We start from the raw sequence: 17,027 nt of genomic DNA on the forward strand, positions 1-17,027 counted from the left end.
TACAGAAGCGCATTATTATTATTAGAGGCCTGGAGCTGGAATACGTTAGCATTAGGGTTAGGGTTCAAATCCCAGATCCACCACGTACTACCTGGGTGACCTCATGCAAGATACTTAACTTCTGTCTGCCTCAGCTTCCTCCTCATCTGTACATGCGAATTGTATCAATAGTACCTTCCACATAAGAGACTATCGGGGTAGATAGTAGGCGCTATCATTTGTTTATTTGAAACAAAGTCATTCTTTCCAGGTGTGGAGGTTGGTTAGGGGAGGGAGGAGAGGATGCACCAGCCGACTTTTTAAACAAAGGGTGCTCAGCTCCCCTGCCCGCTCAAGCGTCCCGAATGTCAGGAGACCCAGGACCCGGCTCCCCGCCCCCGTCTGGCCCCGCCCCGCCTCGCCCCGCCTCGCCCCGCCTTGCCCCGCCTCACCTGGCCCCGCCCCGCCCCGCCAAGCCCTGCCCCTGCGCTAGTCTCGCGCTCTTTCAGAGTGCGCGAGCTCGGGCCGGGACGCGGGGCCGACGGTTGGTCGGGCGAAGCCATCTGTTACGCTACGTGGGGGGGAGCCGACAGCCTAGGCTTCCTTGTTTTTTCAATTTTTAGCTTTTCTGGTCCATATTTCTGGTCTTATCGTAGCTTTTAAATTCTCCCCGTTTGCTCAGCCTCTAGCAGGGATCCGTGACTCTCTGGGGAGAAGGTCGTTGCGTCTCCCTGCGGCGTCCTTCCCCTCCTAACGCGGAGCCGGTGGGAGAGGACGACGGCCGGCGGGGGGAGGAGGCGGCCCTAGCGCCATTTTGTGGGAGCGAAGCGGGAGCTGGGCTGCTCTTGGATCCCTCGCTGCTTCGGTTTCCCTGTCGGGCTTCCTAGCAGCGGCCTAGCGGGTGAGTCGCGGACGCGTCTCACTGAGGACGCCCTGGGTGTCTCGGCTTCCGCGTTGCGCGGCCCGAGGCGGACGCAGCGGGGTCCGCCCCCGCCGCGGGAAGCGAGCCGTGAGGCCGGGCCTGTCTCGTCCTGCCCGAGTGGGCTCGCGCGGGCGCGTCGTTAGGGCCTGGCGCGGGGTGGCAGCCGGCGCCGAAGCAGGGACGCTTGGCCCGTGGTGCCCTGCAGCCCGAGGCGGAGCTTTGGCCTGGCTTGCGGGCCCGGGCCATGCCCTGGGCCTCCCGCACTCGGCACGCCGGGGGACCCCGCCACCCTAGGCCCCGGGTCCCCGCGTTGCACCTCGGGCCGCGTTTAAAAACGCCTTCGGCCGCCACGCACTGGCTTCTGGGAGGTGGCGACCCGCGTCGCGAAGGACCTGTCGTCGCTGTCCTTGCTCAAGTTTGGAGAGCCCCCCCCCCCGGAAGTCCCACAATGAAGAACAGGGAGGAACTTTTTTCCTGCTCTCTTCACCTGGCTCACTGCTTCTGTTCCTCCTCAAAACAGAGCTTCTGCATCGCGTTCTTAGGGAAACGTGCTCTGATTCCCCCACACGTCTCAGCTTAGGTTCTCCTCGGCCCCCAAGATGATTGACTTCTTTCTAGTAGCATATATCACGGTTGTAATAAATAAATGGCTTATTTGCTATCATCTCTGCGTCCGCCACCCCGCCCCTTGTAACCAGCATGCCCCCTGGAACTGACTGGTTTCAGTTGCAGCATCTGAGGCATAGTAGGCACTCAGCAAGTGTTGATGGCAGGAATGAACTAGCAAGGCACTGTCCTTGCCTTTGCCTCATTTCAGTGATGACCAACACGTATAAGAACCCAAACCCTAAAAAGTTTTTCTAGAAGTCCTAGAACATTGACAGGGTAGTGTTTATTAATCGGGTGATTTTTAAGGAAACAGTTACTTTGACTCGAGTGTCTGTCATTAATATTTCTTTTCCCTTTAAGAAGAATAAGAAAAGATGTCTGAATATATTCGGGTAACCGAAGATGAGAATGACGAGCCCATTGAAATACCATCAGAAGACGATGGGACAGTGCTGCTGTCCACAGTTACAGCCCAGTTTCCCGGGGCATGTGGGCTACGCTACAGGAATCCAGTGTCCCAGTGTATGAGAGGTGTCCGGCTGGTAGAAGGAATTCTGCATGCCCCGGATGCTGGCTGGGGAAATCTGGTATATGTTGTCAACTATCCCAAAGGTTTGTTGCCATTTGCTTTTGCAGTACTAAAGTATAGTCTTGTCTGTCTCTTTAGTTGGATCGTGACTTCATTTCACGGTGAAACGTCTCCTATAACCCAAGTATTTCTTTAAACGTTACTAATAGACTAGTTTGGAATGCCATTACTCTAAATTAGAGAAAATTGGAAAAACATTTTTAAAAGAGAAAACTATGTATTTAATTATCTGAACAAGTACTGCCAAGTTAATGCCAAATTTAAGGAACAACTAAGAATGTTTTGCAATGATCAGTCTGTGGTAAATAGATTCTTTTAAAGTTTCCCTATATTTTGTTCTGGTTTTTGTCCTTGCAGGCTTATATCTTTCATTCAGTTAATCTGATTTTTCCCTCCTTAAATGATTTGTCAGTTGCAGTAACCCAAACCTTGAATTAGTACAATTATAATTTGGGGTTTGGGTCTTTTTCTCACTGCCTCTTATCACTGATGTTCTGATTTTTTTTTTTTTAAGATTTTATTTATTTACTTGACAGAGATAGTTAGAGCCAGTGAGAGAGGGAACACAAGTAGGGGGAGTGGGAGAGGAAGAAGCAGGCTCATAGCGGAGGAGCCTGATGTGGGGCTTGATCCCATAACGCCGAGATCATGCCCTGAGCCGAAGGCAGACGCTTAACCGCTGTGCCACCCAGGCGCCCCTAATGTTCTGAATTTTTAAAAAGGAAACAAGTTTGTGAAGGAAAGGGTCCGTTTTAGCAGTAAGAATTTGCGTTAGTTGATATATCTGTTACTTTTATTATAACTCGCATGTTGCAACAAAGTATCATATTTGGTAAGTATGCGAGACATTAACTCACACTCTGAGAACATTTTTAACAGCATCAACTTGGTTTTTCTTCAGTTTGCTGTTCCCCGAACCTGAAATGTCATTTAGATGATGGAATGTTGGTGTAGATTCATCGGTTGTAACAAGTGTACCATCTTGGATGGGGCAAGAATATCATGATAATGGGGGAAGCTATGCACCTGTGGAAGTAGAAGGGTGGTATGGGAAATCTCTGCCTTTCCATTTTGCTGTGGACCTAAAACTGCTCCAAAAAATAAAGTCCAGGGGCGCCTGGGTGGCTCAGTCAGTTGGGCATCTCTCTTCAGCTCAGGTCATGATCTCAGGGTCCTGGGATTGAGCCCTGCATCAGGCTCTCTGCTCAGTGGGGAGTCTGCTTCTCCCTCTCATTCTCCCTCTGCGTGCACTCTCTCTTTCTCAAAAAATAAATGAAAACTCTTTAAAATAAAATTAGAAAGTCTATTTTTAAAAATGTCAGTTAGTTCCTCCTCTATCCTTCCAAATACTCTTTTTTAAAAATAACCCAAGACTTTCTGTATAATTACAAAATCAACTTGAGTTCATGGTTGAAGGTTTAGAAAAGAAAGAGAAAATTGAAATCACCCTTAAATCCACAGCTGGAGATAAAAGTTTGATCGTTTTTTGGTATATAACTTTTTAAGTTACAGGCATTAAAATAATGAAGCAAAGCTATTTAGTAGGCACAGAGATAGTACAGCACAGTTTTTTAGCCCGTTTTATTAATTTCCTTAATGTGTTTTTGAAGTCGAAGTGAAGTGGAATTATTTTTGTTTTGATGTGCCTTTTGAGGGGAGAACAAACCATCATAATCTTGAGATCTCACAAAAGCAGAGGTGGGAGTCTCTGCCTTCACACCAGCAAAGCCCCTCAGCCACTTCCTCATTCCCCCAGTCTGTGAGAGCTGACTTCACTCTTTTCCAAAAGTTTTCGGTATCTTATTCTTAGAATCTTTTTGCTTATTGTTGTTAGATATAGGGGCTAATGTGTTTTAAGACATGTTAAGTGAGGAGTTCTGAAAGGTTTCTGCTCATTTTGTTTAGATAACAAAAGAAAAATGGATGAGACAGATGCTTCATCAGCAGTGAAAGTGAAAAGAGCTGTCCAGAAAACATCTGATTTAATAGTGTTGGGTCTCCCATGGAAAACGACTGAACAGGATCTAAAAGAATATTTTAGTACCTTTGGAGAAGTTCTTATGGTTCAGGTAAACTTTGATTTCATATAACGATTTCTCTCTTCCCACGAACGAACATCCAGAATTCCTGCAGTTGGTGACACTGCCCTTCATGCTCAGCAGACGGTATTTTTAATATTGATTACGTGCATGCGTAGGGGATGCTGAAAAGAAATTTGGGTTGGGGTGCCTGGCGGGCTCAGTGGGTAGAGTACACAACTCTTGATCTCAGGGTCATGAGTTCACACCCCATGTTGGGCCTAGAGCCTACTTAAACAAAAACAAAATTTGGGTTGTACTGTTTCCCTTTATGCATATATCCCATATTTTTGCCTTTGATGTCATAAAATTCTGCTACATAAAGGCTTGAGGGAACAGGGTAATACTAGCCTATTTATTTTTATTTTTTTAAGATTTTATTTATTTGAGAGAGCGCATGCACACAAGTAGGGGTAGGGGCGAAGGGAGAGGGAGAAGCAGACTCGCCACTGAGCAGGGAGCCTAACATGAGGCTCGATCCCAGGACCCTGAGATCGTGACCCAAGCCGAAGGCAGACGCATAACTGACGGAGCCACCCAGGCGCCCAGTAGCCTATTTCTTTATAACTTACATTGGTGGGAGATTAAAAAACACTTATTTTTAAGGGGAGGGGGGCACTTGGCTGGCTCAGTGGGGGAGCGTGTGACTCTTGATCTCAGGGTTGTGAGTTGGAACCCCACATCGGGTGTAGAGATTACTAAAGTAAATAACTCTGAAAAGAAAAACTGCTTTTTCCCCCCTTAAGATTTATAAATGTTAGATCTAATTTATCTTTGCATTCTAAAACATTTTGTTAAAATTCTGTTTTGTGACATGATTAACTATTAATATGATCTGAATTCAACATTTACCCTCCTGTTCCTTTTACCTCAAGAGTAACTTGGTTTAAGTTTTAATTAGGCAACTCCATCAAAGTGAAGCCATTAAAATTACCAAGGAACTGATTTGTTTGTGTGTGTGTGTCTGTGTGTGGTTCTAGTCAATTTCATTGATTTTTGTTTTGTTTTGCTTTGCTTTCTAGGTCAAGAAAGATATTAAAACCGGTCATTCAAAGGGGTTTGGCTTTGTTCGTTTTACGGAATACGAAACCCAGGTTAAAGTAATGTCACAGCGACATATGATAGATGGACGGTGGTGTGACTGTAAACTTCCTAATTCTAAGGTAATTTGCTCTTTTTTCCTGCGCTTTGGGAATATTTGCTGAAAAACTCCCTTAGAAGACACTGTAAAATAATGCTTAATACGCACTTGGATAAGGTGGTGGCTGGGTGGATTCCTGAAACCGTTTGCCTTGTTAAAGCCTTAGGACCTTCATGTGTGCTGAATATGTTTGTTTGAAATCTTCAGTTTATTACCCCTCTAAACTAAAAGTTCGTTTTATTCTTTTTTTTGTTATTTCTAGTGAGTGAACAGTTTATTACGTAGTTACATGTTAAAATGCAAGGCCAGTCAGAATACATTAATCTTGTAGCAAAGACCTGAGTGGTTCCAAGCAAGCAAGACTGACTTGGAGAGTTAGCATCTTTGCCAGGGCGTTTCTGTCGTTGACTTTCCTTAATCCAAATACACAGTCTTGAACTTTAAACTTTAAAATGTGGGGGCGCCTGGCAGGCTCAGTCAGTAGAGCATGTAACTCTTGACCTCGGAGTTGTGAGTTCCAGCTCCATGCTGGGTGTAGAGGGAACTTAAAAATTAGATTTTTTTTAAAGATTTTTATTTATTTACTTGACAGAGAGACACAGCAGAGAGACCGGGAACACAAGCAGGGGGAGTGGGAGAGGAAGAAGCAGGCTCCCAGCGGAGGAGCCCGGTGTGGGGCTCGATCCCAGAACGCCGGGATCACGCCCTGAGCCGAAGGCAGACGCTTAATGACTGAGCCACCCAGGCGCCCCAAAAATTAGATCTTTAAAAAAGAAATAAAATGTTATTCTTCACTGAATTCTTAAGAGAAGTGCTAATTAAAGAGAAAATTAAGTATGTACCTACTTTTTAATGACTCTAACTCAGAAGGCAGGTAACTTTTGCTACATCCTCTTCATGGCTCGTAAAATAGTTCTCCAGTTTTTCTTTTCTTTCGATTTGCCCAGCAAAGCCCAGATGAGCCTCTGAGAAGCAGGAAGGTGTTTGTCGGACGTTGTACGGAAGACATGACTGCCGACGAGCTGCGCCAGTTCTTCTGCCAGTACGGGGAAGTGGTAGACGTCTTCATTCCCAAACCATTCAGGGCCTTTGCCTTTGTTACGTTTGCAGACGATCAGGTATTTTTCTCGTTAATAATTTCGTCCCAGCTCTGTTAGGTAATTTGTCTTGAACTTCTCCCATCCAGCTAATTGCCATCCTTAGCTAAGCTTTCTGACCTTGTGAGCTGTGGGATATATGGGTCTAGATAGTCATGAAAAACCCTTGAGATGTGTCAGTATGTGGCACTTAACTGGGCGTGTTCTGTGTCTTGAAAACAAGCTGACAAACCCCTGCTGCCTTACTAGAGCTAAAGGTGATTTTATGGGTTTAAATGAAATGAGCGTTCATTGCTTATTTTTCCTCCAGCTTAGACAGTGGCTTGAAATCTAAGTGTTATTGCTACTTTGATGCGTGAGTAAGTGGTTTAATCTCCTTTATTTACACCCTTATTTCTTATAGGTTGCCCAGTCTCTTTGTGGAGAGGACTTGATCATTAAAGGAATCAGCGTACATATATCCAATGCTGAACCTAAGCACAATAGCAATAGACAGTTAGAAAGAAGTGGAAGATTTGGTGGTAATCCAGGTGGCTTTGGGAATCAGGGTGGGTTCGGTAACAGTAGAGGGGGTGGAGCTGGTTTGGGAAACAGTCAAGGTAGTAATATGGGTGGAGGGATGAACTTTGGCGCCTTTAGCATTAATCCAGCCATGATGGCCGCGGCCCAGGCGGCGCTGCAGAGCAGCTGGGGCATGATGGGCATGTTGGCCAGTCAGCAGAACCAGTCGGGCCCATCAGGTAACAACCAAAGCCAAGGCAACATGCAGAGGGAGCCAAATCAGGCCTTTGGTTCTGGAAATAACTCCTATAGCGGTTCTAATTCAGGTGCAGCAATTGGCTGGGGATCCGCATCGAATGCAGGGTCAGGCAGTGGTTTTAATGGAGGGTTTGGCTCAAGCATGGATTCTAAATCTTCTGGCTGGGGGATGTAGACAGTGGGGTTGGTAGAGACTGGTGGGAATTCAAATTTTTCTAAACACATGGTAAGTATATTGTAAAATACATATGTACTAAGAATTTTCAAAATTGGTTTGTTCAGTGTGGAGTATATTCAGCAGTATTTTTGACATTTTTCTTTAGAAAAAGAGGAAAAGCTAAAGGAATTTTATAAGTTTTGTTACATAAAGGGTTGAAATATTGAGTGTTTGAAAGTGGACTGCTGTTTGCCTGATGGGTAAAAACCAACACACTACAATTGATATCAAAAGGTTTCTCCTGTAATCTTTTATCCCTGGACTTGTCAAGAGAATTCTTTGCATGTTCAAATGGAAACCATTGATTAGAAATACATTCTTTTCTCCTTGTTTTAATTTGAACCCCACCATATGGATTTTTCCCTTAGGAAAATCTCCTTTTTGGAGATCATGGTGTCACAGTGTTTGGTTCTTTTTGTTTTTGTTTTGTTTAACACTTGTCTCCCTTCACATGCAAAAGTACAATATGAAGCCTTCATTTAATCTCTGCAGTTCATCTCATTTCAAATGTTTATGGAAGAAGCACTTCATTGAAAGTAGTGCTGTAAATGTTCTGCCATAGGAATACTTCTGTCTGCACGCTTTCTCATTCAGGAACTCGTCAGCACGCTGCACAGGCTGCGTCTTTGACGGTGGGTGTCCCATTTTTATCCGCTACTCTTTATTTCATGGAGTCGTATCAACGCTATGAACGCAAGGCTGTGATATGGAACCAGAAGGCTGTTTGAACTTTTGAAACCTTGTGTGGGATTGATGGTGGTGCCGAGGCATGAAAGGCTAGTATGAGCGAGAAAAGGAGAGAGCGCGTGCAGAGACTTGGTGGTGCATAATGGATATTTTTTAACTTGGCGAGATGTGTCTCTCAATCCTGTGGCTTTGGTGAGAGAGTGTGCAGAGAGCAATGATAGCAAATAATGTACGAATGTTTTTTGCATTCAAAGGACATCCACATCTGTTGGAAGACTTTGAGTTTCGTTCTTGGGTAACCCACGTTAGTTGAATGTGTTAAGTGAAACGATACTTGTACCTCCCCCACCCCTTTGTCAACTGCTGTGAATGCTGTATGGTGTGTGTTCTCTTCTGTTACTGATCTGTAAGTGTGGTCATGTGAACTGAAGCTGGTGGGTTGAGAACATGGACTGAGCTTGTGGTGTGCTTTGCAGGAGTACTTGGAAGCAGAGTTCACCAGTGAGCTCGGGGTGTCGCAAAGAAGGGTGGAAGTTCTAATGTCTGTTAGCTACCCATACGAATGCTGTTTGATGCAGTTCTGTGTCCTGTGCTTGGATGCTTTTTATAAGAGTTGTCAATGTTGGAAATTCTTAAATAAAACTGATTTAAATAATATGTGTCTTTGTTTTGCAGCCCTGAATGCAAAGAATTCATAGCAGTTAATTCCCCTTTTTTGACCCTTTTGAGATGGAACTTTCATAAAGTTTCTTGGCAATAGTTTATTTTGCTTCAAATAAACTTATTTGAAAAGTTGTCTCAAGTCAAATGGATTCATCACCTGTCATGCATTGACACCTGATACCCAGACTTAATTGCTATTTGTTCTTGCATTGTCCAAAGTGAAAGTTTTTTTTTTTTTTCTTTTTAAATCTAGTTTTTAATAAGTCTGGGTGACCGCACCTAACATGGTAAGCAGTACCCTCCAGCTTTTTATTAGTGCCTCTGTGCATTTGGGTGGCGTTCTATTTACATGGCCTGTATAAATCTCCATTGGGAGTCATGCCTTCTAAAAATATTCTTATTTGGGGGGAGTGGGGAAAAACAATGTTAATTATTTTCAAATGCTTTGTAGCAAAGCATAGCAGTCGAAAAGAAGGGAATATCAGCACCTTTCTAGTTTGGGATTTGAAAAGTGGAATTAATTGCGGTAGGGATAAAGTAGAAACCACAAATTATCTTGTGCCTGAAATCCATTACAAAGCCTGATAGCTTTAAGAACTAGCAGGGTGGGTTGTCTGGAAGTGTGAAGTGAAATGGGCTTTGTCCTCCACAAGTGGGGGAATAGAGTGATACGTTGAATAAAATTCTTTACAAACTCAGATTAGACTCTCACGACGCATTGTGAAGTATGTAAAAGCAATAATTATTGATTCTCTGTTGTACTTTTTATGTAACTACTGTGAGAGTTGAGCTTGTTTTCTGATGGAAGAATGTTAACAGTTTTTGTGTTGATAGTTTTACCTGATGCCCTTACCTGATTAGATTATGTTAACTGGGTTTGTCATTTTGCAAGTTACGTGTTTTAAACTTTTAGAAATGAAGTCGTCCTTTAGACTTGTGATCGCCACGTTGTTTCGTTATTCAGTTTCCTCTGTAAAAGGATCTTGCGTTGTTTTAATTTTTTTTCTGCATCTGAATGGCATGATTTCCAAACCCTGTACCATCTGAATTTTGCATTTTAGCACTTGCCCTATTACTCAGCAGCAGTAACATGGTAACACTTAAAATGCTATTCGGGGACCTCCAAAGACTAAACTGACAAGCCTCCAAGGAACCCAGGGGTAAGTTCACTTGTCAACGGCATGGTTTTAATCCCTTATTTACACTTGTTGTAAATCTAGTTACCAGTCTTAGAAGGCTTTCCATGTGGAGCAGCCTTCTGTTAACATGTTTGTGGTACCAGTAGCTGGGGGAATTTAATTCTACCCTTAAAAAAAAAAAAAAGAAAAGAAAATGAAGTCTAGAAGTAAACTATTTGGCAAAGATTTGTTTTTAAAAGTCTATTTGGTCATCTCAATGCATTCATTCTCAAAACTTTTTTGAACCAGTTGAATAAAAAATTTGTTGCCACCACAGTTTAGTGTCTGGAGTCTTACTGGAAAAATAAAATTTCTTTTTTTATATGTGACAAAGGTGATGGAAAGTTACCTTTAAAAAGTGAGTCTTGAAAAGTTCCCCTTTAATGTGCACAAGAGAAATTGGGAAAACTCACAATGAATTTTTACGTGAATGGTAATTATTTGGCTAGAATAAAACCCTTTGTTCAGTGTTAACCTATTAAAACTTAAGAACAGCCAACAAAAATGACATGAGATCTTTAAGGTTAAATCAACTTAAATTGTGTCCTTAGGAAAAAGATGACATGTGATAATTAGAATAATTTGTTGTTGAGTACTAGGTGAGTCGCTCTTAACCGCGTATGAGTTCTATCCTTTACTCAGCTGTTGTATGATTGGTGATCGTTGTTCGTTAAGCGTGCCCGAGTACTTCCATGTTCATTGTAAGAAGGAAGAAAACACTATAGATTGATCTCTGACACCACCACTTAATCTTCATGTATTTCTCCTTAAGGAACCTGCTACATTTGATTCTGCTGTTTGCTGTGTGTGAACATTATTCAGGTTATTTCCAAGTGCCAGGAACATCCTCACAGCTCAATTCTTAACATTGGAATTACTAGGTCAAAGACTATGCATGCTCTCACGGTTTTTCAAATATATTGCCAAATTGTCCTTTAGAAAATGTATGCTGTCTTCGACAATGTGAAATAGTGCTATTCCATGTTCTTTTTGCCTGCCAATTTGATAAGTGAAAAATTAAATCTCACCAATTTGTGGTATTAGTTTTTAAACATGGGAGTCAGTCAATACCTAAGCCAGAGTATCGATGTATCCAGTTTATTGACCAAGAAAAGTCACAATACAAGGTAATCTCTGAACCAATACTGCTATAATATATAAAGCTGTGTTAGAGATCGATGAGAACAAGCCCCCAAATGGTGGAAAAGTAGAGAACATGAACAGGCGAATTTGTAGAAATGTAGATCCCCAGTACAAAAGATACTAGACTTTGTAAGTAATTAAATGCAGATTAACCAGCAAGTTTCTGTTGGATTGGAAAAGGCGATCCCATCCAATCATCTGTGTCCCCTTGAATCAAAGAGTAGGGGGCAAAAAACTGGAAAGTGAGAAGCGCCTGGAATGGCGGTCTGACCCCCTAGTGTGGCGGTGGTTTGGGGGTTAGAGCAACAACTGCCGTGTTCATGTCTCTTAGGCCACGTGACTGCTAAGACCTTTTACAGGGATTTTTAAAACTAAGGAGTCATTCATTGACTGAAGACCTACAAATTAAAAATTATTAATTATGTTCTTGATCCAGGGAATATAGCTAATAACTTTGGTGTAGACTCCATACTGATTTGCTTCCCCACAATTAATGGAACCCCAGGACACTATTCCTCCCACAAACCATCTCTGTGTGTCATTATCTAGAAACACTAACGCCCCCCCACTGTCCCCTCTACAGCTGTCCTTGCCCCCGCCTTCTAAGCCCGCACAAAGCATGTTCTCTGTCACCCTCCCCCCTGGATAGGACTGCTTCTCATACGCAGCAGTACATTTCTGATGGTCGACAATTGGTATGTCAACAAACATTAGATTTCTGGCAAGAAAACCCCTGTGGGTTAATCCCCATCCAGATGCGGTTCCAATGTCATTTGTCCTCATGAAGGATTCTGCTTCCTTTCCTGGCAAACAGATAGGCAGGATGTTGCTATTGATTACAACTCTGTTCTTCAATTTAATCAGTGCTATGTCGTTATCAAAACCAGCATCATGAGTGTAACCTTCATGTATAAAAATGGCCTCGGCCCAGGCTCGTGTATAATGAGCCGACAGTCTCTTCAGGGAACCCATTCTGATGTCTAAGGAGGAGGCAGCTTCTTTCTGCGTGTATACAGCGTGAGCAGCTGTAAGGATCCAGTTGTCCTGCAGGAGTGCACCTGCTGCCGTAGTTTGACCCAGTAACAGGACTTGCCAGGGGAAATCACCAAGCTTTGCGTTCTGCCCTCCGTATATACGACCTCCTGTGGTACGAGTTGATATTCCACAAACTGGGGAAAGAAGCAGAGCCTTTACAGAAACCCCACGGTGGTTTTTCCCACAATTACTACAACTTTGGAATTGTGTCTAATGTCCTCCAAAGGTGACGTCGGGTTGAGAGGGCGTCCACCTAAACAAGCAGGTGAGGCTGCTTTAAAACACAGTTCAAAGACCCGATAAAACCTCTCAGTATTAGCTCCTCAGAAAATGAGGTGAGTGAAAATTAACTTTTAGAAACTAATTTGTTTTGCTAAAATAATTTGGCCTACACGATTGGGAAAATTACTTAGTAGGGCAAACAGAAATTGTCTGAGCTGATGTACTGGGTGATGTGATTAGAAAGTGAAAGGAAATGACCTTTTCATTGCTTCTGTTTTCCTACTGGAAAATGGTGTATTTACCATGTAGTTCTGGGACAGCAGGAACTAAGGTCACTAACCCAGGATTTGCAAAATTCTTTTCACTTTTGAACATTTAAATGTTTTCAAAAATCAGAATGTTGCAGTTGTAGCCAGGAACCTTCAGGTTCAGAAATTACTATTTTTGGTCTAGTTGATTCTTCCAAACTAAACTTTACTGTGTATGGCTAACTGAATGTGCTCATTAATGTAGCAACTGTGTTTCCTGTTGTGGCAGAGTACTCGCATTAAAACTTACAAATGTTGTGTCAGCTAAGATGTAGGGTTTGTTTTTTTTTTAAACCACTATAAGCCAGATAACAAAGGAGTGATGAATATATTACCACCTTTCTGATTTTTTTTTAATCGCTGTACTCAGCTGTATCTTCAGAGCCAATTCTGGTTTAAAAAAAATTTTTTTTAAGTACTATTAAAAGGCAAATTGCATTAATGTTTAAAAACTAGATGTCACTGAAAACAATTGCTTAGGGAAATAATGAAGTTATTAGCTTTGGGTTTTAATAGCAGTTTTACAGAGAAGAAAAGTAACTCCGCAGCAGACCTCGTGTTTCTAAATGTATAAATGGTTCAAGATAATTTTTAAAATCATTTAATTTTTTATGCTTACCTAGTCGTAAGGTCAGAAATAATCAAGTGACTGATGCAGTCAGCACCTAGCCACCTCTCCGTCCGGAAAGGGGATAATGAGAACGTATTATTTGGAAATAACAACTTGGTGTAAGAGCCCAGTGCTGAAGCTGCATTTCTGCGACCGCAGCCGAAGCGCCGCCGATCGCCTCCCGCCCACTCCTACTTTCCGTCAATTACCAGTCTCGTGTATGAATGTATCCATTACCAGGCTCACAGACTGGGAGTGATTTTTCTCCTTTGGAGCTCGTCCAGAATCCATCAGCCTCACACACATATTTACCTGCAAGTCATTGGAAAAGCAAAAATGTCTAACTGCACGTGTGAGGTGTTGTCATTTGCTTGAACACCCCTGAAAAATGTTGATTCTGGGGCATCGGTGGGAAATGGAGGCGCGTGAATAACCATTTTACATGATTTCATCAGTAGGAGGGCTCTGCATTAAACCATGTTTGCTTGCAAAGTGGAAACCTTTTAGATGTGTAACTTGAATATGTATCAGGATCTCAAGTGCTTAATGATAAGGTTTTGACTTGTTAAATTAAACCATTTGGAATATATTGTGTGTTTGTAGTAGTCATTTACCAGATAAGATCTGTTTTCAGATTCCTGCAAATTGACATTAAAGTCACTTCAGCTGTAATATTTCACTTAGCAGGTGGGAGAAGTGCCTTTTAATCTTTTGTGTAGCCTTAGCCAAAAATGTCGGCTAAAGTTTATTTTCAGATCGTGAGGGCTTTGTTTCCAAATATCACGCACCCCCAACTTGGAACAGTTTGCTTACCGTCGTTCGGGGTCATTGTGTAGAAGATGTCATGGCAGCGGTACTGAATCACCGCTTTGTACGTGGTCACGTCAGGGCCTGTGATGTACTGCACTTGGCCGCTGGGTAGGTCATCAGGGGGGCCACAGTCCACAACTAGGAACATGGCAGGAGGAGGACGGTGAAAAGACGGGACTGACAGGTGGTGGTGCTTGGGGTGCTGTAGCTCGAAGCTGTATTCATCCCCACCCCCCGCCCCCGTTTGCGGTAGACATCCTCCCTCTCTGATAAGGGGGGGAATTGCCTCAGTGTGATTTTTAAAGCCTCGCCTTCCTCTCTGTTCTGAACTAAATGGCTAGAGTGAGGTGAGGCCCCTGCGGTAGGAGCCGCGTGATTCCTTTCATACAGGAGGGAATTTAAACCACTTGGACTCCTTAGCGCCCTGACTTCTATTTTTTTGTTTTTTTAAGATTTAGTTTAGTGGAGAGAGAGCACAAGCAGGGGGAGCTGCAGGCAGAGGGAGAGGGAGAAGCAGGCTCCCCGCTGAGCAGGGAGCCCGACCCGGGACTCGATCCCAGGACCCTGAGATCATGACCTGAGCTGAAGGCAGACGCTTCACCGACTGAGCCACCCAGGCGCCCAGCGCCCTGACTTCTAACCCCAAGGTCTGCCGCGGAGCAGCCACACGTGCCTGCCCAGGCTGGGTCCCCTGAAAGTGGCCCTGGGTCTGCAGTCGTTCGGTTGGCCTTAAAGGTCGACGAACAATACAAGGAAGGACTTGGCTGCTGCTAGGTTCCGCTTCATAGACGTATAGGAGACCCGGTAGTCCTAATACCTTGAGTTTGCGTTAGAACGCACACCTGTGAGCAGGTCACTAACGTGAAACAACTGCCCAGTTTCCGAGCCCAAGTGACCGCGGTCTAGAAGTCCTGGTTCGCGCAGCAGAGCTAGAAATCCGTGTTATTTCTCTGGATATTTGAAAAGGTTACATTTAAATAGTTTTCAGCAACTTCCTAGCTGTGTGCCTGGTTCTGTGCCAAGTGCTTGTCCCCTTCTCCGTAGAGGAGATGCCCACACCCACCTTGCTTAAAGCGGCCGAGCTGGGGTTCAAACCTAGACCTCTCGCTCCCAGCTCTACTGCTTTCAAACCGAGGATCCACAGTCTCCTTGGTGGGAATGTAAAATTATGAAGATAAATTCCCTAGGAATTCTGTAGAGACCTTTGCACAAAGTATGCACAAATATATTTACAGGGGTGTTCGCTTCGGCAGTGGAGGTAATGTGAAAATCTGAGCGCCGCGGTGGGGGCGCCAGGCTGTCGTTATTAAGGATGAGTGAGCGGCTCTAGCTAATACTTGGATTGATGTGGAAAGCAATCCCGACGATATGGAGGGAAAAAGCACAGTGCAATCAGACTTAGTATCCCATTTTGGTTAAAAAGTATATAATAGTGGAGTCACCTGGCTGGCTCAGTCCATGAAGCATCTGCCTTGGGCTCAGGTCATGATCCCAGGGTCTTGGGATCAAGCCCCGCATCAGTCTCCCTGCTCATTGGGGAGCCTGCTTCTCCCTCTGCCCCTCCCCCTGCTTGTGTGCTCTCTTTGTGTCTTACTGAATAAATTTTTAGAAAAATCTTTAAAAAAATAAATTTTAAAAAAGTATATAATAGTGAAATAGCTTAGTGTATATAGCATAGGAATGAGGGAATGGGCCCCACGCCCTCAGTGGTAGTTTGGGGATTTGGGCAAGAGAGGCTCTCACTATGTTTTTGTAAATTTATTTTTTCTAATTAACATGTATTTTATAATTGAAAAAAATATTTAAAATAAGGTGTGATGCTTACAAGATGGTAACGTACCCCCTCACCCTGGTTTGGTATGTAGTGTTCACACACAGCGACCCCATCCCTGCAGGTGGCGGCCTATGTATGTTTATGCACAGGTGGGAGGTGTGTGTGATTGGAGGGATATGATAACAGTGCCATGGTGGGAATTAAAATGTCTCATTTTTTCTTTCCCATCCTCAACGAATATTTTACATTTGGAAAAACATTTTTAAAGATTACGCTTTTCCAAAGGAAAGACTTTTCCTGGTAGCTTGGTTCCGTCGGAAGCCGTAAGTGCACAGAGAGGCTGGGGAAGAGAAGCAAATCTGGAATGCAGTCCCTGATAAGGAGACCATTTCAGAAAACACCAGAAGCAGCAAAGCGGACAAAGCAGCGCAAGCGGTCCCAGGACCCGGGGTCACGTGGCCTTACTGCTGCACTTGGGCATCGGCTGGTCCCAAGAGCCATCTCTCTGACAGACCGCAGCAAAGGATTTCAGGGGCAAATAACCCTAAAGAAGGATTCAGCAAATATTACTTACCTTGTTTGTATCCTGATAGCAGCCCCAAGGCTGTGCTTCTATAGCGGTTCCTGGGCAGGGGGCAGGGGGAGGTTCGGGGGTGCCCGGAGCGGGGTGCCACACCCACGTGACTGGACTCACCCCAACAGCTCTGCGGGGTTTGTCCCCTATGGGACAGACTGTAGGAATCAAATGGGGGGCCTCTGCTGCAGGTTATGAATATTTCCTGCTTTCCCCTGAAATCCAAGAACACATCAGATCTCACAAGTTCCTGCTGATTTTCCACCAAAGTGTGGTGGTGGGAATCTGGCAAAGGCCAACGTGCTCCAACACGGAGCGAATGTGCCTGGATTTTTCTAGCCTGGGGCCATTAGCTGCAGGAGAGTTAAAAATACTTTGATAGGCTTCACACGTGTGTTCTCCGTTTTTATTGCTAGTATTGTTTACGGAGAAACATTTTTCTAAAGTTTATGAAAGATCACTTTGGCAGAAGAAGCCTTTATGCTTCAAAAGAGAGCAGGATGATTTTTGTCCTCCCAGATCAGAAACTGAAGAGGTTTGCAGTCCAAGGGGCTGCGGGAAAAAGCTTGCCTGGGGAAATTTGCAAGGTGGGAAAAGTGGGTTTTTTTGGTGTTTTTTTTTTTTTTTTTTTT

The 17,027-nt window shown here is 43.8% G+C and overlaps 2 protein-coding genes across 4 annotated transcripts in view; one reads left to right on the top strand and one right to left on the bottom strand.

The window, feature by feature from the left end:
- The first annotated feature begins 737 nt into the window (after positions 1 to 737).
- Positions 738 to 10,195, top strand: LOC103666662 (TAR DNA binding protein). Of its 3 annotated transcripts, XR_005839030.1 has the most exons (7): positions 738 to 880; positions 1,874 to 2,122; positions 4,005 to 4,168; positions 5,200 to 5,340; positions 6,266 to 6,436; positions 6,819 to 8,023; positions 8,754 to 10,195. XR_005839030.1 is itself a non-coding variant. In XM_040645765.1 (6 exons), the coding sequence occupies exons 2-6, from the start codon at positions 1,885 to 1,887 to the stop codon at positions 7,347 to 7,349; spliced, it is 1,245 nt and encodes a 414-aa protein (XP_040501699.1). In that variant the 5' UTR covers positions 738 to 880; positions 1,874 to 1,884; the 3' UTR covers positions 7,350 to 8,733. The 3 variants fall into 3 exon arrangements, 2 of the variants coding, with proteins under 2 accessions (XP_040501699.1, XP_040501700.1); XM_040645765.1 differs by lacking the exon at positions 8,754 to 10,195 and having other exon boundaries at positions 6,819 to 8,733; XM_040645766.1 differs by lacking the exon at positions 8,754 to 10,195 and having other exon boundaries at positions 757 to 880; positions 1,871 to 2,122; positions 6,819 to 8,733.
- MASP2 (MBL associated serine protease 2) overlaps positions 8,982 to 17,027 on the bottom strand; it is a 16,131-nt gene continuing 8,085 nt past the window's right edge. Inside the window, exons 8-11 of the mRNA XM_040645541.1 lie at positions 16,287 to 16,365; positions 14,051 to 14,185; positions 13,475 to 13,549; positions 8,982 to 12,231 (exon numbers count right to left, since the gene is read on the bottom strand). Coding sequence (XP_040501475.1) covers positions 11,468 to 12,231; positions 13,475 to 13,549; positions 14,051 to 14,185; positions 16,287 to 16,365 — 1,053 coding nt within the window. The 3' untranslated portion in view covers positions 8,982 to 11,467. The remainder of the gene's footprint in view (positions 12,232 to 13,474; positions 13,550 to 14,050; positions 14,186 to 16,286; positions 16,366 to 17,027) is intronic.

This window comes from Ursus maritimus, unplaced genomic scaffold (genome assembly GCF_017311325.1).
Source record: "Ursus maritimus isolate PB19 unplaced genomic scaffold, ASM1731132v1 scaffold_32, whole genome shotgun sequence".
Taxonomy (NCBI): domain Eukaryota; kingdom Metazoa; phylum Chordata; class Mammalia; order Carnivora; family Ursidae; genus Ursus; species Ursus maritimus.